General features: G+C 43.2%; 1 protein-coding gene and 1 long non-coding RNA gene across 4 annotated transcripts in view; one reads left to right on the top strand and one right to left on the bottom strand.

Annotated features, from left to right (window-relative positions):
- The first annotated feature begins 6,314 nt into the window (after positions 1 to 6,314).
- Positions 6,315 to 23,087, top strand: part of RPRD1A (regulation of nuclear pre-mRNA domain containing 1A) — a 34,849-nt gene continuing 18,076 nt past the window's right edge. The window contains exons 1-7 of one of the 3 annotated variants that reach the window (XM_053360841.1): positions 6,315 to 6,546; positions 18,153 to 18,282; positions 19,469 to 19,575; positions 19,674 to 19,768; positions 21,152 to 21,278; positions 21,386 to 21,561; positions 22,805 to 22,890. In XM_053360841.1, the coding sequence (XP_053216816.1) occupies positions 6,396 to 6,546; positions 18,153 to 18,282; positions 19,469 to 19,575; positions 19,674 to 19,768; positions 21,152 to 21,278; positions 21,386 to 21,561; positions 22,805 to 22,831 (813 nt within the window). In that variant the 5' untranslated portion in view covers positions 6,315 to 6,395 and the 3' untranslated portion in view covers positions 22,832 to 22,890. Of the gene's footprint in view, positions 6,547 to 18,152; positions 18,283 to 19,468; positions 19,576 to 19,673; positions 19,769 to 21,151; positions 21,279 to 21,385; positions 21,562 to 22,792; positions 22,891 to 23,087 lie in introns of those variants that run through there. The other 2 variants (XM_053360840.1, XM_053360839.1) reach the window with 2 other exon arrangements.
- On the bottom strand, positions 14,762 to 17,422 carry LOC128399411 (uncharacterized). Its single transcript, XR_008327222.1, has 2 exons — positions 17,315 to 17,422; positions 14,762 to 14,896 (listed from the first exon to the last, which is right to left on the bottom strand). It is a non-coding gene; the product is annotated as an uncharacterized LOC128399411 (long non-coding RNA).

Genomic DNA, 23,087 nt, shown 5'->3' with positions numbered 1-23,087 from the left:
AAACGATGGCTTATGAGGAACGGCTAAGGGAGCTGGGCATGTTTAGCCTGGAGAAGAGGAGGTTAAGGGGTGATATGATAGCCATGTTCAAATATATAAAAGGATGTCATATAGAGGAGGGAGAAAGGTTGTTTTCTGCTGCTCCAGAGAAGCAGACACGGAGCAATGGATCCAAACTACAAGAAAGAAGATTCCACCTAAACATTAGGAAGAACTTCCTGACAGTAAGAGCTGTTCGAAAGGGGAATTTGCTGCCAAGGAGTGTGGTGGAGTCTCCTTCTTTGGAGGTCTTTAAGCAGAGGCTTGACAACCATATGTCAGGAGTGCTCTGATGGTGTTTCCTGCTTGGCAGGGGGTTGGACTCGATGGCCCTTGTGGTCTATTCCAACTCTATGATTCTATGATTCTCCTTTCGGGCACCTACCCAAACCATAATGCCTTACTCAGAGGCCCTGGGCGGTGTTCTTTTGAGCGTACTGTACTTCCCAATTTCAGATATCGAAAGTGAGGGAGCTATGCATGCCGCCCAGGGCTGGATTTAGATGAAGAGAGGCCCTAGGCTACTCCACTTGTGAAGCCCCTCCCAATCCCCCACCCTCATGACTAAAAGAAAATGGAAGTGAAGCCAAGGATGATGAAGGGTATTTAAAATTCTGCAATTCACAATTTCATCAGAAAACTTAATCAAAATTTATTTGTCTAAGTTTGCCACTTTCAGTGTACAGAATGCTCAGTACAGAACACTCTTGAGACATTGTGGCCCTTAATTCATTTTTAATTCTTTTGAGTCTTGAAAAATTCCTCTCTCCCAAGCAGTTAGTGACCATAAAGCTATAGCTGCAAGATTGCTTCCACATTAGGAAAGGCCATCTGAATTTTTTCCTTGTATATAATTTGATAAAGGTCTGTATGAGACAGAGAGTGCTCTGCTGTAAGCCTATGGCTTTGTGTCACATACAGGTGAAGGTGCAAAAGTTCATCAATAAGTTTCAGGTCAATATCTTCTGGGTATGCTTCCATCAACAGTTCAACACCTTGCTGAATTCCTTGCTTAGAGGGTAGCAAAAATGGAAAGCAATTGTGCGATATCACTGTACATGGTACTACTTCTTTTTAAATTGGCTTCAAGTGCATCTAATATAGGAATAAAGGCTTTTCTCCTAAACTCATCTCTTGAAGAAAGTGCATCTAAGGCAGGGGTGTCAAACTCAAATTCATCGGGGGCCGCATCAGCAGTTTGGTCACCCTCAAAGGGCCGGTTGTATTGGCCTAAAATATTTGAGCAGGCTGAGACCCCCGAAGTTGATGGGCTTTGACATTTAAATGGGGTGTGTGTGGCATGTGATAAATTATGTGAGGTTCGAGCTGGTCTTTGACCAGTAATAAATTATGATGATGATGATGATGTGAGGTGGGGCCTACCTGCCCCCCCCTCAATATTTTATTCAGACTGACACCCCTGTTATGAAAGATTACTAAAGCCTGCCCCTGTGGTGATCATAACATTGTGCAGGCCCAGTCTGAGGGCACCTTTACTGGACTGCGTCTTGTGGCTGGGGCTTGTCTGTGCCTTCTCTTCCTTCTCCGCCTGTTGCTGCCTCCTCCCTGTGCCAGGCGCTGGTGGGGGGGGAGATGTGCCAGTTGCACCCATTTCTGACGGGGGCCAATGGTGCTTGTTCCTCCCTCTGCTTTTCAACACTGCAATATATCGCTACCGTATCACAACATCACTATCACAATGTTGAAAAGTTGGTATCGTCTGCTTTTAGGGGCTGAGGGGCTTACTCAGTACGGACAGGGGCACTCCTAGGAATTTATTGGATTTCAAATCCCATTGAGGGGGGACAGGGGCGGACTTTGGTAATATGGCACCCACCCTGAGTGAGGACAAAATTTGGTGCCCCTCCAAAAAGAATAAATAGGCATCGTTATCATTATTTTGTGCTCCCTTGGCTTGGGGCAGGTGAGGCGCCCACACGGCCCCAAATCTGGCGCTGGTGGAGGAAGTACATTTCCACAACCGGCCGAACTGCCCCTGTGGATCCTGCTGCCTGAGGCAGCCGCCTCCCCTTGCCCTCCGTGGCAAGCCGAGGCTGAGGGGGACGTTTGCTTGCCCAGGCGCCGGGCTCCCGTCCACTTCCTCCGGCGCGCCCGCTGCAGCCCTGCTGCCAGTAGCCATCGGGGAAGGCGGCCGGCCGGGCTCCGGGGCTCGGTGGGGCCCGCCGGCAGAGTGTGGCGCTGCGCCTCGCCTGGGCGTGGAAGCCCTGCTGGCACGTTGTTTCCCACGCCGCACGTCCGCGCCGCACTCCCGCCTCCATCTCGGCTCGCTCCCTCCTGTCCTCCGCCTCCGCGCCTGCCTCGCCTGCCAGACTTGCATCCCTGCCCGCCGGCGGCGGCACAGCGGAGACCGAGCATGGTGCCAGCAGCGGCTGCCGGGGCGCGCGGAGGAGCGTCCGGCCGGGCAGAACGCTCCGCTTGCTGCTGCTGCTCGCGCTGGGCGCCTCCTGGGCGGCGTGCTCGCCGGACCGGGGCGGCCGTCAGAGACGCGGCAGCCCGCGGGACGAGGCGGGCGGCCTGCGGGGTCGCGCCGGCAGGGGACCTCCGGAGGCGGCCTCTCTGCTCACCACCTCCTTCGTGCTGAAAGGCGACACGGCGCACAACCAGGCAATGGTGCACTGGACGGGCAAGAACAGCAGCGAGAACGGTGGCTACACGGGCCACATGACGAGGTCTGGCGGGCCGGATTTGGCCCGCGGGCCTTGGGCTTGACACCCGTGATCTAAGGCATCAGATCATTTCTTTGCCGTTCACTCACTCTTTGCCTCCTTGCTTTGTAGTTAACATTTGGCAAGGTGGCTTTTGCTTGTTTCTCAAGCTCATCAAAATCTCCTCTCATTTTCCTTTAAAAATCCATAAGTGAACTGTACAAACTTGCACAGGAACTCAGTAACAGGCCTGATTTCTGAAGGGCTTTGCTGACCTTGTGAAAATGACCTAGCATATATCTCTTAAGATTTTGCAAACTTTGGCTGTGAACTTGTTGTTGTTTAGTCGTTTAGTCGTGTCCGACTCTTCATGACCCCCGGACCAGAGCACGCCAGGCACCTCTGTCCTCCACTACCTCCCGCAGTTTGGTCAAACTCATGCTGGTAACCTCGAAAACACTATCCAACCATCTCGTCCTCTGTTGTCCCCTTCTCCTTGTGCCCTCCATCTTTTCCAACATCAGGGTCTTTTCCAGGGAGTCTTCTCTTCTCATGAGGTGGCCAAAGTATTGGAGCCTCAGCTTCAGGATCTGTCGTTCCAGTGAGCACTCAGGGCTGATTTCCTTAAGAATGGATGCGTTTGATCTTCTTGCACTCCATTGGACTCTCAAGAGTCTCCTCCAGCACCATAATTCAAAAGCATCAATTCTTCGGCGATCAGCCTTCTTTATGGTCCAGCTCTCACTTCCATACATCACTACTGGGAAAACCATGGCTTTAACTATACGGACCTTTGTTGTCAAGGTGACGTCTCTACTTCTCAAGATGCTATCTAGGCCTGTCATTGCCCTTCTCCCAAGAAGCAGGCGTCTTTTAATTTCGTGGCTGCTGTCACCATCTGCAGTGATCATGGAGCCCAAGAAAGTAAAATCTCTCACTGCCTCCATTCCCTCCCCTTCTATCTGCCAGGAGGTGATGGGACCAGTGGCCATGATCTTCGTTTTTTTGATGTTGAGCTTCAGACCATATTTTGCGCTCTCCTCTTTCACCCTCATTAAAAGGTTCTTTAATTCCTCCTCACTTTCTGCCATCAAGGTTGTGTCATCTGCATATTTGAGGTTGTTGATATTTCTTCCGGCAATCTTAATTCCAGCTTGGGATTCATCCAGCCCTGCCTTTTGCATGATGTATTCTGCATATAAATATAAATTAAATAAGCAGGGAGACAAAATACAGCCTTGTCATACTCCTTTCCCAATTTTGAACCAATCAGTTGTTCCATATCCAGTTCTAACTGTAGCTTCTTGTCCCACATAGAGATTTCTCAGGAGACAGATGAGGTGATCAGGCACTCCCATTTCTTTAAGAACTTGCCATAGTTTGCTGTGGCTATGAACTAGGGCCCCACAAAAAAATTCAAGTTGGGCCCCAGTTTCAAACTGGGCCCCACTGGCTGGCCCTGAGTCTCATAATTACTAGGCCCGAGTTGCCCTGCCCTTGCATGAAGTCTTGGGTTTGCAATTTGGGGAGATGTTATGTACTGAGTTGAATAGGATCCAAAATACAGCAGTCTGATTGGTCCACAGGAGCCACCCAATCCAGCTCCAGGTGAAAGTGAATCCGCAACCTGATTGGCCTACAGGAGAATCCGGGGAATTAGCCAATCAGGTGGGGCCCATTGTGTAAATAATGTATATAAAGCAGACATTCTTAGGGAACTTCCATTCCTCCTCACCACTATGAGCTGAATAAAGAGCATGAAATATCCACTCTCGACTCCAGGTGTATTTCAGGAGAGAGACTGCCCGCTGTGGGGTGGGCGGGCTGGGGAGGCCCCTTAGATTTAGAGGCCCTAGGCTTCAGCCTACTTAGCCTATACATAAATCTGGCACTGATGCCGCCCTTCCTAATTTCAAATATAAAGGTTAAGGGACCCCTGACCATTAGGTCCAGTCGTGGACGACTCTGGGGTTGCGACGCTCATTTCACTCTATAGCCCGAGGGAGCCGGCGTACAGCTTCCGGGTCATGTGGCCAGCATGACCAAGCCGCTTCTGGCAAACCAGAGCAGCGCATGGAAACGCTGTTTACCTTCCCGCCGGAGTGGTACCTATTTAGCTACTTGCAGTTTGACGTATCGTATTTTTCGCTCTATAACACGCACCCGACCATAACACACACATAGTTTTCAGAGGAGGAAAACAAGAAAAAAAAATATTCTAAACAAAACAGTGGATGTATGATTTTTGTGGTTCATGCTGTGGCCACAGACATGTGATCTGACGGTGAGTTTGGGGTAGCCCAATGCAAAAATCCTGAGGATCCATGTGGATCCATGCTTTGTAACCACATTTTTGCACCACTGCGGCCCCAGGCAACAGTGGGTGTGTGATTTTTTTGGTGCAAGCTGTAGCCATGGACATGCTATGTGATCTGCTGGTGAATTTGGGGTGACCCGTGTAAGCGGCTCCTCTCCTCTCCCGCTTTGCTCCTTTAAAGCAAGCAGGCTCTCTGTCCCTCTCTCCTCCCCACTCAGCGGCTCTTCTCCCGCTTTGCTGTTTCAAAGCGAGCCACGGAGGAGGGAAGGAAGGGGAACCATGGATCCTGTGCTCACGACTGCAGCGGATCCCCCCGCCATCCGTAGGCATTCGCTCCATAACACGCACAGACATTTCCCCTTACTTTCTAGGAGGAAAAAAGTGAGTGCTACGGTGCAAAAAGTACGGTACTTTTGAACTGCTAGGTTGGCAGGAGCAGGGACCGAGCAACGGGAACTGAAATATACTCAGAGTCGCAAAGTGATTTCGTGCTCTTTATTCAGCTCATAGTGGTGAGGAGGAATGAATGAATGTCCCCTCAAAGTATCTGCTTTATATACATTATTTACACAATGGGCTGCACATGATTGGCTAATTCCAGAATTCTACTGTAAGCCAATCAGGTTGCGGATTCACTTCTATCTGGAGCATGATTGGGTGGTTCCTGCCAACCAATCATACTGCTGCATTGTTCTAGGACCAATCAGACTGGTGTATTCTGAATCCTATTGTTCTAGGACCAATCAGACTGCTGCCTTTTGGATCCTATTGTTCTAGGACCAATCAGACTGCTGCAGTTTGGATCCTATTCAACTCAGTACATAACAGGAACTCACCCTGTTGCGGGGATTCGAACCGTCGACCTTCTGATTGGCAAGCCCTAGGCTCTGTGGTTTAACCCACAGCGCCCCCCCCCCCGCATCCCATAATTTCAAATATAAATACGGCCTAAGAGGATACCTGTGTACTCGCATCCAGGTATATATTCCCCCACATATATTCACACCCACCCACGTACACGTGTCCCAAACACGCAACTCCATATACACATCCACCTGCACCCGCCCCCCCCTCAGGTGAGGCGCCTCTGAGGCGACACACCTGCCGCCCCTCCCCGCCCCCACTCCCGCAGCAACCGTCCTTCCCGCGCTTTGTGGCGTCACGCGGAGGGGGCGTGGCCCTGCGGCTGTGGCGGGGCGTGCGTAGCGGCTGCTCCGCCGCCATTTTGTCTCGGTGAGGCGTTTCGCGCGCGCGGGGAGGAGGAGGAGGAGGGGGAAGGCGGGAGGGGCGGCGGCGGCGGCCTGCTTCTGGCTCCTGCTCCCGCTTCCGGCGGCGGGTTCCGTTTCAGCTTCCCTGGAGAGGCGGGCGAGGCGATGTCGGCGTTCTCGGAGTCGGCGCTGGAGCGGAAGCTGCTGGAGCTGAGCAACTCTCAGCAGAGCGTCCAGACCCTGAGCCTGTGGCTCATCCACCACAGGAAGCACTCGCCCCTCATCGTCGCCGTGTGGGAGCGGGAGCTGCGCAAAGGTGAGGCCGCGGGGCAGAGAGGAAGGTCGCGCAGGTAGGCCGCGAGCGGGATGTGAGGGGAACTGCCAGGTACCTCGGCGGCGGCGGCGGTTCCCTCCCTCGCGCCGGGCCTCGGAGGCCGCTCTCGCCTCAGCAACCGGCCGGAAGAAGGAGGGAACGGGGACCAGCCGCCTCGAAGGCTGCCCGCCGCCGGTCTCCGTTGCGGCCCGGGAGGAAGAGGCTTGTGGGACGGCGGAGGGACCGGTGCCGGCGGCCCCTAACCTTTATTTCGGTGGGGTGGGGGGTAGGAAAGGGGGCGCGGCGAGGAAGGGCTGCAGAAGCCCCGGCGAGGCCCGTTTCCCGTGTTAGGAAGTACTTTGGAACTCCCTGCCACTTGAGATCGAGCAGGCGCTCTTTCCGGCGCCTGCCGAGACCGCATTCCCGTTTCGACGAGCCTACCCGTCCAAGAGGGTTAGAGGTCATTTTACTCTGTTTTGGCATGGTGACTTTTGCGTGCTTTAAAGTCTTTCTTGGTTTAACCTTTCTGTAAACCACTTGAGGGTTGGTTTGTTTTTTGCTTTAACAGTCAAGAGGGATATAGATTTTTGTTACTTGTTAAGGTACTGTGCACCACAATCCTAAATTAAGGCTCACACCAGCCTTTCTCGACTTTGGGTTGCTATATGCTCTTGGACTACAACGCATCATCCCTGGCCACTGGTCTTGGTAGCCTGGAATGATGGGTGCTGTAGTCCAGCAACACCTGGCGAGCCAAGGTTGAGAAAGGCTGGTTACACTCACTGGTGGAGGAACGGGAATGCGGAGGGAGCGGACCGCCCCCGGCACCACTATTCCAGTAGGGTGCCATCACAGTGGGGCCCCTGGACACACACCGCTCACACACACACACCCCAGCGTGCTGGGCGCACGTCACGCCCCCAGGATTCACATCAAACGGGGGGGGGGGCAGCCACACCCCCGTCTGCTTTCTGCCCCCTGTAGTGGAGCATGCAGCTTCCCAAAAGTGGGTCTCCAGCTGTTTTGGGACTACTGTCATCCCTAGTCACTGGGTCTGGTAGCTAGGGATGATGAGAATTTTAGTCCAAAAACAGCTTGAAACACTTTTGGAAACCCTGCACCAAGGTCCTCCCTGTATGTCTGTTAATTCTCAGCCACTGTTGATTACAGTATGTTACTCCCAAATAAGCATGTTTACCCTCCAGGGACAGACTGGGAGGTTCCACCCAAAATTTAAGATGGTTTGGAACCCTTGTAAGGAGGGTTTCCATAACAGCTGTTGATGGGGGTATGAAAATGACATTGTGGGTCAAGGTGATTGTCTTTTATGGGGGGGGAGGATACAAACAAAAAAAATCAGTTGTTGCTGATGTTGCAACGTTACCATTTTCTGATATCTAATTATAATGTTTTTGTTGTGGGGAAGGGGATTGGGAAGAATGGAGCAATATTCAGTTCAATCTCTATGCAGCAGGTAGCAATACAAAAATGCTATTTTCTAAAAATTTGAATCGCTTGATCTAAATGGTGGTACGTAAATATTACAAAGTTACAAATTTTGACTGACCCTTGTAACCTAGACAATTCAAGGCAGATGTACTGTACATGGGATTGTTGTACTTAGCATTGCACTTCTGTGGGAATTCAGGCAATGTTCATGCTCTCATCTGTGGCTCCAAATTTAGGGAAGACAACTGGGCTTATTTTGGGCACAGTGCAACTGGGATGCTTTGAACACCTTCGCCACACCTGCTTGCCAAAATGGTCAGCTGCAACATTATCCCTTGGAAGTAGCGAGAGAAGCTTGCACTTAAAATATACAGTAGTAGACAACTGAAGTGTTTGGAATTCTTTGGTTGCCTGAACAGCTAGTCCCAACCTTGCTCTCGCTTGAAGATATAGGTGGGAATTTCTCTTGTCATTGCACTTAGCACTCTGAACTACTGTGAGATTATCCCAACTTCAAGCTATTAGAGGACAATTTGTTTTTTCTTACCAATTTTGCCAGTGAAACCAGTGGTGAGTGGAAATGTGGATGCCTGATCAGGGTGAGGTCAGATTAGATTTGAACTAGGAATTCCTTGGTTACCATTAGTTGCATGCCATAATATGTATTTCAACCATAGTTTTGCAAAGTACTAGGAATTCCTGGAGAGACTGTTGCCTCAAGTTCATTGAGATGCTCAGAATCAGAAGTATAAGTGAATCTGCAGGTGGTAGATGAATTGGATTTTATGCTAGCCAACCAGTCGTGAAACTTCCAGCATTGCTCAATTATCAACCAACAATGAAGTGTACTTGAGGTAGTGTTTTTATTAAGAAGGTTGAGACTGGGAACACCTAGCAAATGTACTAGTGTGGTGGTGATATAATTAAAACCTAAAAAGGGGCCAAATCCCAATATTTTAAAAATACATTGTCACTGTCAAAGTGGTCTTCTGAACCTTGGTTCACCTCAACAACTGCTTTATACATTTTCACAAAAAGAAATAGATGTAATACTGGCTTCAGACCTTGTTTTAATGCTGGGGTCAGCAAACTTTTTCAGCAGGGGCCGTTTCACTGTCCCTCAGACCTTGGGGGGTGGACTATATTTGGGGGGGGGGATGAACAAATTCCTATGCCCCATAAATAACCCAGAGATGCATTTTAAATAAAAGGACACATTCTACTCATGTAAAAACATGCTGATTCTGGATTTAGAAGGTGATTGGGCTGGATCCGCCCCCCGGGCCTTAGTTTGCCTACCCATCTTTTAATGGATGTGAAAAGCTCATGAAATAACTTATCCCTCTGGGGTTTTTGGTTCTTATATTTTCTTCATTTGGGGTTTAGTTCAACTGTTGTACGTTTTTGTGCATCACTTCCATCTTCCTTTAGCAATTATATGCCCTACCGTATTGTGGCAAAACTATGTGGCTATCATTTTAAAATGTTTCTTGTTGGCACAAGTTTTTTTTTATGTCAAGTGCAACTTTGGAGTTATCCCCCCTTGCACCTTGGAGTGTGTGTGTTACATTAGGGCCATATTTTATACATTTGCTCCATTTTACTTGATTACTTGGAACAATTGTATTTATTACTGTTGTGTGTTGCCAAGAGCATTTTTGGAAAGGCACCTAATTTTAATCATTTTTAGTATTTCATATAAATATGTTTCAAAAGCTGTATTCCAGGGTTTTATTTCAGTATTTGAAACTAAGAATTCCTAAATAAAAAAGTACTGTAGCTTGGTTTTAGCATTATAATGACTATGGGTTTTATCCAACCTAACTTAGTTTATTTCGTTCAGAGGTATGTGCAAGTAACTTAGGTGGAATTAAACCCAATATTATTAGAATTTTAAAAAAACTATAGTATTAAATATAGCCTTGAATCTGAATTGCCTATGTATTTCTGACGTGGGTGTCTCAATTTGGGTTGTGGTAATTCATGATTATCAACAGGACCGAACTGATCCAAGTGTGTGCTTATTTTCTTAATGCTTTTATTTCGGAAGGCAGAATATACCATCATAATGACCAGCCATCTGGCAAGTTTTCTCTTGCCAGAGTATTTATAATTATTTGCTTTTTAGATTCACCTTACCTTGGCTTTGTGCACTCTCCAGTTCTATTTCCAATCCTCCACCTGTGCAGCCATGAGAAGTTTGGGGATTTATACTTCAGATTTCAGTTATCCACAACTTAGTGTGCTTAATTTTAACAATGTTTTGTTTGCATGTGGCAGCTTCATAAATGATGGCCTAAAGCTCCTTGCTTTCAAACAAGCCATCATTGATATTAAAAACAGTTTGCTGGGTTCAGATGACACAAAAGCTTTCAATCTAATTTTGGTCATCCTGCAAGAGGCCTGGGAAAAGTTAGGTTCAGTAATGAACCACAAAAAAACCCCTTCATTAATTGTCTGGAGCAAGACAAACAACAAGCCTATGTTTGGACGCAACACCTAAGTAAAAGTGCGGCTTGGTGCAGCAGAACTGTGCAGCAGAACAATAGTCTTAGCCTTTGTTCCATGAAACTGCATGTTTGGTTCAGTGTTAGAAACAGAGATATGAAAGCTAGGAGCTAAATGGCACCTTCAACCTAGGTTGTGGGCACAACAACAATGTATAGGCACAGTTTTTTATAACAAGACTAGAAAGTTGAAAATGTATGAACTGCAGCTAAAATATTATGTTCATTTTCCACATGGTCTAGTCCTTCCCCTGCCCACCCCCCTAATATTCTAAAGAGGGTCTGTTCTTCAGTCTGTTCTCCAGAGAGTAGCTGAAAGTGGGGAGGCAGAAAAAGGTCCTCCTTTCCTTCCACTTTTTAGTTTTAATCTGAATTTTTAGGTTCAGTACTGCACCCAGAGCTCAGAAACTGCTCATGCTAATGAAATTCCCTCTCACAAAATGTGCCTAGAACAACGGGAGTTTCAAACACTGGTTTGATCATCTGTGCCAAGCCATGATTTTGTTTAGTGTTTTGTGTGAACCAGGTCTGCTTACTTTTCTCTACCAACTGTAATGTCCAGCTTCATCTCATAAAAAATCCCAGCCTTCCTTGCTCAAAGCTAGTTGATATCTGAGTGCGACCCTTTAGTGAGTGCATGCAGATTTGTACTTAGTGGATTTCAAAAACAAATATTTGAAAAGCCCTCGGACTAAGGGCCAGAAGCCTAGACAAAATGTTTTTGTCTGGTGCCAAAAGCCGGACAAAGAGGATGCCAGGAGACCATTCTGCAAGCAGGTAGCCAACACTGAAAAGGCCCATTCCCATGCTGCTACTCTCTGGACCTCCTGTGGAATGGGCATACAGAAAAGGGAAGCGCCTGAGATGACGATTGCAGGGTCTGGGTCTATTCCTATAAGGAGAGGAGGTCCTTGAAAAATAAAAGTTATCAACATTTCAGTAGCTGTTCATACAAATTGCAGTACTTTGGCTCTGAATTAATATTTCATTCTTAAAAATGAATTCACCTGGTGTATTTCTTAATTTTTATTTAATAAGATACAGTCTATGTAGTGTAACACTTAGCTGAGGAAATCATCATTTGATCAATAGCCAGTTTATTTTGTTTTAATTTTTTTAAGGTATGGCTGGGGAAAGGAGAGAGACACTTTGGGGAATTAGGATTCTGTTTCTGTTTCTGCATCTAATGTTAAAGTTGAACACAGAAAAGCAATAGATAAAGGATAAAGACAATAGGTAAAGGGTAAAGACAGTGATTCCTCCTCCCCAAATGCTAGACAGCACAGAAGAGTTTTTGCACTTTATCTTGGATGGATCTGAACACAGTCATACTTCACGTAGTTTCATTGAAAGGAATAGAATTTGTTCATCATGAATTTATTTTCATTGAATTTATAACATTCCTACCACTCTAGCAGTTATGCTAATCTTGGGCAACAATCTCACACAGGTGTAAGTTCCTGCATGTGAAAGAAATAATTTGACAGTTCTGATCACTGTTTCCATCCCACCCCCTCTGACTGTCACTGTGGGAAATGGGAGTGATTTAAGATAGTGCCTTATGATAAAAGAACCATAATATATATGTGCTGCTGCTAATCCTACAGCCAGTTAATATTCTTCTGTAATGACTAACACAATGGCTTAAACAGTCATAACAAATTTGTTGTATGATATGTTGCTAGGGCTGTGAAACTGTTTATGCCTCCTTGAGTGATTGTTAGCTAATTAATTTTGCACTGAAGGAAGTATCAGTTCCTCAGTCATCAATTTTGCAGAATTTTTCAATATACAGCTCATTATATGTTGATACAATGTGGCCTTTGAATAGTTTTCTTGTATTTTTTCAGAGTCTAAGTGCATAGTTAACACAGAGTTAAGTGATCAAGTGTATGTCCGCATCCCAGAGGAATTATGGCTAACGTTCAGTTGTTGCAGACAGAATGGTAGCCATAGTTAGTGCTGATGAGGGAAAGAAAGTTCAAGTAGGAGAGAGGAGGATCACAGAAGCCTGAGGGGTTTTCCAGATCTGAACATGCATCTTCACTGAGCCTTGGAGGGGCAGGGAAGTAAATAAAGGGGCTTGGCTTCTCTGGGAAAAAATGTATGGCATAGGTAATTAGAATCATAATTAGGCTGGAATGTAAGTTCACCACTAATTAGTTGATTCTATCTTTTCAGCAGAATTTGGTACACAATTCAGATTTTTTAACAACCGTCATGCAGGGTAGAAACTTTTATCTGATAGTTATTATTTTACAGTTACTAACTTCTGCATCTGGATTCTAAAGAGTTGTCAAAAGCTTGTAGAGTTTGGAATCCATCAGTGCTTGCTGATGTCAATACAGAATTTATATTCCTTCAACATCTGCCAAATCAAACTCAGTGCCGAAGGTCACCTCAATTCCAACATCCCTAATACAAAATGGGTGTATTCTTGTCCCTTTTCTTTTTAATTTATTTTTTTCAGATCTTCCAGAGCATATTTTTTTAAAAAATATCACATCCCCCCAAAATCAGTCAAAATCCAGTTGCACTTTTACTGTACAGTCATACCTTGGTTATCAAACAGAATGCATTCCGGGAGTCCGTTTGACCATTTGACTCACGGAACCATTCAAAAACCAAGTTGTGGCTTCTGATCGGCTGCAGGAATATCCTGCAGCCAATCAGAAGCTGCGGAAGCCGTGCCAGACTTCCGAAAATAGTTCGAATACTGGAACACTCACTTCTGGGTTTCAACCAGGATCTGGTTTGTTCAGGACCCAAGGTGTTTGAGATCCAAAGTACTATGGTATACGGATGATGCAGCCTTATTATCACTGATGAGGATAGGTCTGAAACGTCTTTTACTGTCCCTGGTTTTCTATTGTGAAACCAATAAACCTTGAATAAATTATGAGAAGACAAAAATTCCCGGAAATTAGAGAAATGGAATATAAGAGGATAAGAAATCCAGCAAGTCAAGATGCAGATACTGTGGAATTTTTTTCCAGAGCAACTCAGGTTGGTCCAACCATCGCACAGGTGCTATAAAACAGGCAAAGTGTACCTCCTCAGCAGTAGCTCACTTTCATTTTCAGAAAGGTAACCAATTTATACCAGCTGCTATTCAGATTTTTCAAACTAAAGTGTTGTCCCAGCTACATTTTGAGATCCCAATATAGATACAAGCATATAATAGTCATTTAGATAAGATACACTCAAGTTTCTAAAGACATATCCTGGGGCTCCCAAGTTCAATCAAGTATGAGACAATGCGTGCAGAACTAGGTATACAGACAATGGAATATTGGGTATGGGCTAGCACTATAAAATACTATTTGCGTTGCCATTTTCATTGCCAGCCTTTGAGTCTGCTTTCTGACTTACTAAAGGACTCTTATAAATCCAGATGGTTCGAACTCTTACATAGCAAAATTAGATCTATTAGTATTGACTTGGAACTGTTGTATAATTCAAATGAGCAATATATTTATCACAATATTCAAACCAGATTAAGGGACATTGAAAAACAAAACATCGGGTCAGCTGTAAATAAAATTTGCTTTTATATGGATTAAATGCAACAGGATCACTTATATTTCAAAATAAATAATTCCAGTCCAGCCTTTACATTAGCCCAACTGAACATTTTCTCCTCAGCTTTTTCAAGGGCAGACATTTAAACATTTCCAGAAATAATAGACATTGCAGATGTTCTTTGAATGTGCCAAACACTGTAGAACATATTCTATTCTACTGTCCATTGTACAACTAGCTACACAGATGTGTGCTATCCCCTTTTTGAGGAAGTGTAACATCACGGCACAATGAAAATATCAGATTCTATCTGTCTGACGTTAACCCGGAAATAACTGCAAGGGTCCTAAGTTTTTGTCAATAGTATATCTTAGAGTGGTGAATGGCACTATTTAGCGGGAAGAAATCCCAATGAATTCCTTGTTATTATATATTTTAAATGTATATATTTTTAATTTTTATCTATGGATGTTTTTATGATGGACTATATTTGTAATGCCTAATAAAGGTTTGGCGAAGTAAGTAAAGTAGAGCTGTCAAAACAAGCAGAATTTTGCTATATAAAATAAATGAATTTTCATATAGTTGCTGATCTTATTTTGCTTCTGCTAGTCATGGGCAAGGTGCTGGAAATACGTTTATTACTGTGGTTGCACTCACCCCCCCCCCCCCGGTTATATTCAGTGTGACGTTTGCATTGGTATTCTTCAGGGCAGCCTTGTAAATAAGCTTCACAAAGGTTATTTGCTGCAAACATGTTACTATCCAGTGTGGTCGACTACTCTATGCTGGGTATGTAAGAGGATGCTTCTTTTCCTTGGCACCTATTGGTTTCTGTGTGGAGCAAAAAAGAGTGCAGAACATCCCATCTCCTCCTACAAAAGTTGGAAAATAGAAACTTTTATGTAAACAAGCTTGGACACCCAATATACAATCCACACCTCTCTTAAGGTATTGAATATGCCCTCTTAAAGAGTGTTTCTCTGGAGGGTGTAAAGTACAGCCGGTGCGGGTAGTAGCCTGCGGACATGGTCTGGCCTTTTGAGGAGTCTGGAGGGCACCACCCTCTTGTTTAAGAGAACAATAAGAGAGAGAATGAAAAGTCTGAATACACTGAATTATAACTATCAGATATTCCTTTTGTAATCTCTGTTCTCTTTTCAACATCTGGTGAAAAATTTTATATTTTCCCCAGATTCTTGTGTGTCTCTTATGCTGCAAATTTTAACTGCTAGCTGTGATTTATTTTTATTGTTTAGGTGAGGGGCTGTATTGATAGGGGTCTGGGGAATGAAGTGAAGGAACCATTGAAAGCCTGCTTCACAGTTTGCTTTATATTTTGCCGATAAATACACTCACATTTGCACTAACTGGCATACTGTAGTTTTAACAGTTGGATGTAGCCAAGACACCATCTAATCATGTTGGAATGGAAAGGCAAAGCACAGGAGACTTGCAAAGGAGTTTGTGAGTGTCCCCTCACTTCCGCCTTTCACCTCTGTTATCGGAGATGGAAAGAAGTAGTGCAGGGAAACTCACAAAGGGCAAGGGATTTTGACAGGTGAGTTGCCCCTCCCACCTGTCAACGTTGGCCAAAAATATTCCCCACCATTGTCTAAAGCTTAGACCTAGTGATCAGGGTTAATTAGTCCAGTCTCTAACCTTTCCCCTTTTGAGTAAATTACTGGAGAATGAGGTAGCTTTTTCAGGTTTTTTCTAAAGAGGATACTGATAATCTGGATTCCAACCTGGTTTCAGGATGGATACATATGTTAGGGAATGAATTGGATGAGTCCAAGCCAGTTGTATTTTCTAGAACTCTTGGTAGCTTTCAGTATCATCAGCTATGGTATAAATCTGAGTTTAGGAGGCACAATCATCTATATCAGGCAGGCATGAGGAGCTTCTCGGCCACGGGTCAAACATGGACCACCAAGGCTCCTCATAACTAGAGATGGGAAGACCTGGAAAAAACCGGAAAAATTGGGGAACCAGGTTCTCCCCCCCCCCACACACACACTGCCTTTTTTCATGTTGGGAGGGCGGGGAAAAACCTGCCCCCCAATTTTCCCACTTTCCCCCCAGGCCTTCCCATCTCTACACATGACGTCAGATGTGGAGCAGGTAACACTGGGGAGAGGCACACTCCCAATGGCTGAGCACAGCCCTTTGCAAGTGTCCTCACACTTCTCCTTTAAACTTCTGGCACCAGGAGTTTAAAGAAGTGTGGGATGCCTTGCAAAGTATGAAGCTGACAACTCCCCTTGCATGACAGCCAGCTGCTTTGGGACCCCACACAAGCGATGTTGACAGGGCAGGAAAACCCAGGTACCAATCATGTGAAGTCATAATGGCATGTGATTGTGACTGTGAGTTCTGGAAGACATGCTCCCTGCATTGCAGCCATTTTCCCACCTGGCCTGAGATGGCAGTGGCTGGACTGACTCCAGCTACAAAAGCTGAGGTTTCTGAACAGACTCTTGGGCTGAGGTATTGTTGTAGGGGGCAGTGGTTATTGTTTTTATTATTAATTTTTTAAGATCTTTATTTTAGTTCTTAGTATTTACAAGGAAATGGTTCCGTTTGGTTGTGTACTTTCTGATGTTTTATTTATTGCTTATGACCACTTTTGTTATGTTTGTATTTTTTCACATTGTAAAGCACTGTGAACATGGAAAGGCGGCATACAAATAAAATGATGTAGGTATGTATGGAGCCAAAGGGTTCCTCACCCCTGATCTATAATAAACCGCTGGGGGAGGTCATCTGATGGTTTGGGCTGTGCTGTCAACTTCAAGCCATTTACCTGTACCTAAACTTCTCTTTCCCATGTAGAAATTTCTAGGAGCTTGTGGAACTATTGAACAGGCCTATGAAAATGGTTGTACTGGGTGAGGGTGAACAAGATGGAACATATTTCAGATAAAATGGAGTCAGTGGGGGCTGGAAAGCCAGCTAGACTGAGTGGAGGTGTACAACTGGTCCTGATTGGCGTTGCACTACTAGACTACTGTGATATGCTGTATTTGGGACTGATTTTAATGGTGTTTCCGAAACTTTAATAATTGCTGCAAAATTTAGTAACCTGGATTATGTTGGCAGTTGGAATACTGGTTGTTCGTGCATTTTGAAGCTCAGCACAAAGTGCAGAGAAAAATATGGCCTCACACAGAAACAGAGGTTTCTGATACACCTTAAGAGAGCCAATCTGCACATCAGATCCTAAGGAAGGGACACCCCAGAGCCTTTGACGATTTGAATCACAAACACACTATGTTCACTTTTACCCCTACCGTGAACATGGTGTGTGTTGGATGCGACATGGGGCATGTGTAATCGTTCTTGTAGTAGCATTTAGGCTGCGGAACTACCTCCAATGAGAGAGCTGTTTGTTCTCATTGGGTGCTGTAAAAATAAAACACACAGATGACAGATGGATAAATATCTCAAATAAATACAATTGCATTGGTCAGTAATAAGCTTTTAAATATTCCACATAAGTACATTAAGAAAAAACTAACCTTAATGCCACATGTTAAAGGTTAATGCCTCTTGTTAAAGGTACTAGGGGTAGGTTAATTTATTTATTTTATCTATGGGTAAGTCAAGGAAGTCAACACAGTGTGTGCCCAAGGCTATTATCTTGGCTTAGGATCCTTATTTGGGTACCTGCTTTTAAATCTTTGCTTACTTATAAAGTTCAGAGGGTAGCTGTGCTGAAGTTCCTGTTTCATATGGAAGCAGGGTTATAATTACGAATCAATGATGTGAAGTTTCTGGAAATTAATGAATTGAGATATTTTCCTATGCAAATTAGGATAAAACATATTACAAAATTTTCAGTTTGCTGAAAACTCATACCTTTACAGGGTGATCTAATTTACCATGCTTATTTCCCCTGTATTTAATAAATTAAGCTAAAGTAGTTGAAACTGCCAAGCTCGTCTAATGCTATATTTGCAATTGGCATCCATTCATTGTCAATGAACTTACAAACGTATAAGAATAATAAAGCACTAGGGGGAAATCCACCCCACATCACTGATACTAACATTGGGAAAATCCTTATTGTCATTTGCTTCAGTATTGTTATAACATCCCTCTCCCCCGCCCTTTCTTTTCTTCTTTCAGCAAAACCAAACAGGAAGCTTACATTCTTGTATCTGGCCAATGATGTAATTCAGAACAGCAAAAGAAAAGGTCCTGAATTTACAAAAGACTTCGCACCAGTCATAGTTGAGGCCTTCAAACATGTTTCCAGGTACAATTGTTCTCTTCCCCAACCCCATGGAAATTATTTTTATTGGAATATTTGGGAATATTTATTACAGCAACTCAATACCGTACGCTACCCTTTTATTAGATTTTTTGAGGGGATGAAACTACTGAAAACTGTTTGCTGATTTTTAGCATAACCCAAAAGTGGCATGAATAACAGATGTACTTTGCTGCGATAATAACCTGAAAAAAATTAATTGACTTTAGATTTGAGTATTACTGTTTATTTAGCTCCAGTTGTCCACTTCAATATGTGTTTTATTCATTCATTATGTTTCTAATCAAGGCAATGAAAGATAGCATTTCTAAAAGTGGATTTTCTTCCATACAAAAAAGCAGTAGTAGAAAAATGGTTTGCAAAGCCTTCTAACAATATCATACATAGTATGTTAACATACATAGTAACATACATAGTAAGTTAATTAGAATATTGAAATGAATTTTGATGACAAGGCTCACAAATTAGTCTCTGTTAGTGTCACCATTGGCTTATAGGAATGAGATGTCATGGTGAGTCTTTTGTGTTGAGCAGTAGTTGTAACAAACTTGAATGTAACTCTGCATAAGTGGAGCATGGGTGAATTGAATATCAAATAATCTTTGTTGTATTGACAGGTTAGAGGTTTATAATTCACCATGTAGGAAAGAGGAATGTTTTAGCTGTTACTACTTCTTTGGCAATCACTCGTAGCTGAGTAAGATTGTCTTACAACTGTTTCCAAACAAATAAAAAGAGTACATTAATATGGGGATTTCAGTTTAAACTTCGTTTACACAGATCTAGTATCATGGCCACAAATATTTAGATTGGTAACAAGTAATCAAGGAACTGTTCAGTTCTGTGAAGTGTTTTTTGGAGATACTTTTTTTCTCTCTCTAGACCTTTATGAGAATACCCCCCCCCCAAAAAAAAGCCACAGAGTGCTTGGTCTTATCATGCTTTACAGGTTTTAGTGAGCTATTTGAAACAGGATTGTTGTATCTTAGTAAACTGGGAGATGAAGTCTGTTTACCTAGCTGAACATTCAGCTGTTTAACTACCCCAACATTCTATTGGGATGTGGTGACTTGAAATTTCATACATGGCTTGGTTTGAATTCTGGTATCTGTTAACTCTGCCTTACCTTGCCATGTATTAGTGCTGTATTTGCTTTTTCTCCCTACCACAGCGAGACTGATGAGAGTTGTAAGAAGCACCTGGGTCGCGTGCTGTCGATTTGGGAAGAAAGATCTGTTTATGAAAACGATGTATTGGAACAGCTTAGGCAGGCTTTGTGTAAGTAAATTTCAGCTCATGCAACTTTACTTTTTATGGTTCACATATCTTTCGAGCAGATTTTTTATGTCTCTAATTTTATTCTCTCTAATTTCTAGATGGCGATAAAAACCCAAGAAAACGCCCATATGAACAGATAAATGTGGAAGACAATAATTGCTCAACACAAAGTTCTCCATGTGACCCTCCACAGGTAGAAATAATCTGTGAAAGTAAAAACGTAGCTGGAGTGTTGCTTCCAAGTGTTGGATTTACTATCTCCAAACATTTGATTTGGTTTTTTTAAAGCAGGTGTGTGGAATCTCCAGCCCCTGAGCCTAATTATGTCTGGCACAGTTCCCATTTTGACCCATGTAGCAATTTCAAAAAAACCCCAGTGCTACGAGAAGGACTTTGAATCCAAGTTGCCTCCCCTCCAGAGGGAGAAATGCTCAACTTAAAAGGGGCTCCCTGTGACCTCTGATTGGCAGTTACATGTTGACAGGTGTCAGCCAACTGACATTATGATAGCAGGTGATTGACAGGCTGATCCTACCCAGTTGGGTGGTAGATGGGGAGATTTAGAAGTGTATCCTGAAAGGGACTGCATGTGGGCACATTTTCCTGCTATGGTGACAGTCTGGGTAGAAGTAGCTAGTAATAATCTTTGCTCCTTCAGTATGAAGCTTTCCTCCAATATCATTGCTGGTATTGAATAACTGCCTTGTATAGAGCTTTGCTGCATAGATGGATATTGTTGCAATATTGCCCATCTAATATGTGTATTGTACAGAAATGAGCCTGGATATGGGGGGCAGGGAGAATGTTTCGTCACACTATCTTGTTATAAATTTATAGGGCAAAATGTTTTAACCTTTCAGCAAAAAGCATGATAAATAATGTATGAAGCCTTTGCAGTAGTTTAGATGGTATCCATCTTGTGAATAATACAGTTTCTTAAAACATTTGAAAATATGAATAGTAGTAAGTTACTTGGGGCTGAAATTCTTAGGAGAAGAAGATTTACTTTCAAATCAATCTCTGTTAATCCTGGGTATTCTCAAAATAGGTTCTTCATTGTCATTGCCATGGACAAGTAGATCTAGGGAAAATTGAGAAGCAGGAGTCCACACAGTTGTAGGGAAATGTTTAGTCTATTTTGTATTAAAATGTTATGTTCTCACAGAGGTCATCATCGTTCCCTTTGCTTCCGATGTTCAGGCTGTAAGTGCTGCTGCAACTTGGGGGAACCCTGAGATTTGCAGTAGTGCACAAAAATGTTTCAAGGAAATAGCCTAAGTGGCGGGTGGGCATCAAAACCAACCTAATAAGGACTAAACATATTCAGTAACCACAGAATGCTGTCTATCTGGGAAAGAAAACCTGCTTTTTGGTATAAGAATGACATGGAGCATCCAGGAGAAAGCAGTGACTGGTTTGATGGAACCCTCAATAGGAGCACTCCACACTGCAATATTTTGATGCAGGTCCCGCTGTCTAAAAAAGAAAAACCAGTGCTTTAGGTTCTTGTCTCCAGTACTGTTGCATTATATGTTGATACTTGATTGTTTTTTAAAGTATACTTTCTCCCTCATAGACTGCAGATCTCATAAGAGCATTGCAAGAGTTAGAAAATGCGGCCTCTGGGGATGCAGCAGTTCATCAGAGAATAGCCTCATTACCTGTAGAGGTTCAAGACGTGTCCCTGCTTGACAGAATAACAGGTAAGGGAAGTAGTACTATTGGCAGACATGTAGCTCATGACAGAAGGTTAGGGCTTGCCAAGATGATTTATAATGTGTTGAATTATGAATATTGTTTTTCTTTCTAGACAAAGAATCAGGAGAGCAGCTTTCCAAGATGGTAGATGACGCATGTATGTTGCTGGCGGATTACAATGGCAGGTTGGCAGCTGAAATAGATGATAGGAAACAGCTAACTCGGATGTTGTCAGACTTTCTGCGATGCCAAAAAGAAGTCCTCTCAGAGAAAGAGCAAACATTGGAAGTGCGTGACTTTGTTGTGGTAGTTCTATTCTCTAGCTTTTCTTCATTAAAATGCTTGACCATGTTTAAACTTCCCTTAAAGTTTAGATCTAGGTATTAGATCTGTTTTCTCTTATCTTTTTCTTTCCAGCAGGTGACTAGGAGGGCTTCTGTCACTTGAAATTTTATTCACCATTTAATGATTAAGTATTTACCGATAATCTTATTGTATATACCAGTCCGGGGGGTGGGGGGAATAGGCGTGAAGATTTGGCATTTAACATTTTATAAATTTCAAATGACTCCTTAGACATGTTTGATATTAGTAGATATATTTTAGGTGTATATATTTAGTGCATAATTTCCCAGTGATTTATTTCCCAGAATACATTACAGTGCAGTCCTAACCATGTTTATTCAAATGCAAGTCCTATTTAACTCCATGGAGGTACAGTCCCAGATTAGGATTGCAGCCTTAGTTGCACTTTGTTCCCACCAAAAACAATGTGACTTTGTTAGGACTAATTTTTCCCATTGATTTCAGTAGGACCGAAGTTGAATTCACTTAGCCTAGATCCAACCCATAGTCTCCACTAGCAAGTCTGCACAAGAAAGCTTTTGGTGAATTAAGCTAGATGCATATTTGTGAATCTTAATAGGATACACATATGACTTTTGAACTTTACATGCTAGTTAAACAGGTTTATGAAATGAGGATTATTTATTTTAATTTTCTTTCCTCAGATGTAGATAACTACTATTCAGAAGTTTATTATTATTATTATTATTATTATTATTATTATTATTATTTAAATATATTCTAATGAATGTTCCAACAGCCCTAGATGACAGCTCTGTGTTCCTACTATGGTGGTGCTTGTTTTTTGAGGGGTGGTAGTGGAATAGCATTAGGATATTACCTAAATTAAGGTAGTTTGTAATGTTGGGTTATGTGCATACTTGCTTTTTTCCCTTCAGTTAGGGAAGTAACAATGTTAGTTTTAGCAGAGAGCTATTTATAAGAGTTGCATCTATACTGACAATTTCTGTTTTGGTTTAATAGTTTAAAATTAGATCCGCAGTACATAATGACCCCTTCCTAAGATTAATTGTGCCTTAAACATAACAGCAATAATTTGTTACAAAGTAGAACAAACCCAAACATTGTTCATTAAGGTTCCTCTAACCTTCATGTGGGTAAGTATTGTCTTATAGATATTTTTTTTAATCCAGCTTCTTTAACGTCTATCTAGCTTTTGTTTCAGGTGAGGAGCATGGACCATATCTTCTAATGGTGGCATCTTCCATTAGTAATGCATCCTGCTAAAAATAAAATTCAGAATCAAAATCCTGCTTTGTCTCATGTTTTTGAAGATTGACAAAACATACCTGCAGATACCTTTTGATCATATTAGGCATATGTTGCAGACACCATCTAAACAAAATGGAATACCTAAAGCAAGCCACATAGCTGCCAATTTAATATTAATTTGCTGTTCATTTTTGCTAGAAATTTGAAGGCTCAATTTTATTGAATTTAAATTACTA

Source organism: Podarcis raffonei, chromosome 13, assembly GCF_027172205.1.
Source record: "Podarcis raffonei isolate rPodRaf1 chromosome 13, rPodRaf1.pri, whole genome shotgun sequence".
NCBI classification, from domain to species: Eukaryota; Metazoa; Chordata; class Lepidosauria; order Squamata; family Lacertidae; genus Podarcis; species Podarcis raffonei.
Note: the sequence above shows the minus strand (reverse complement) of the source record. Positions and strands in the feature narration are given on the sequence as shown.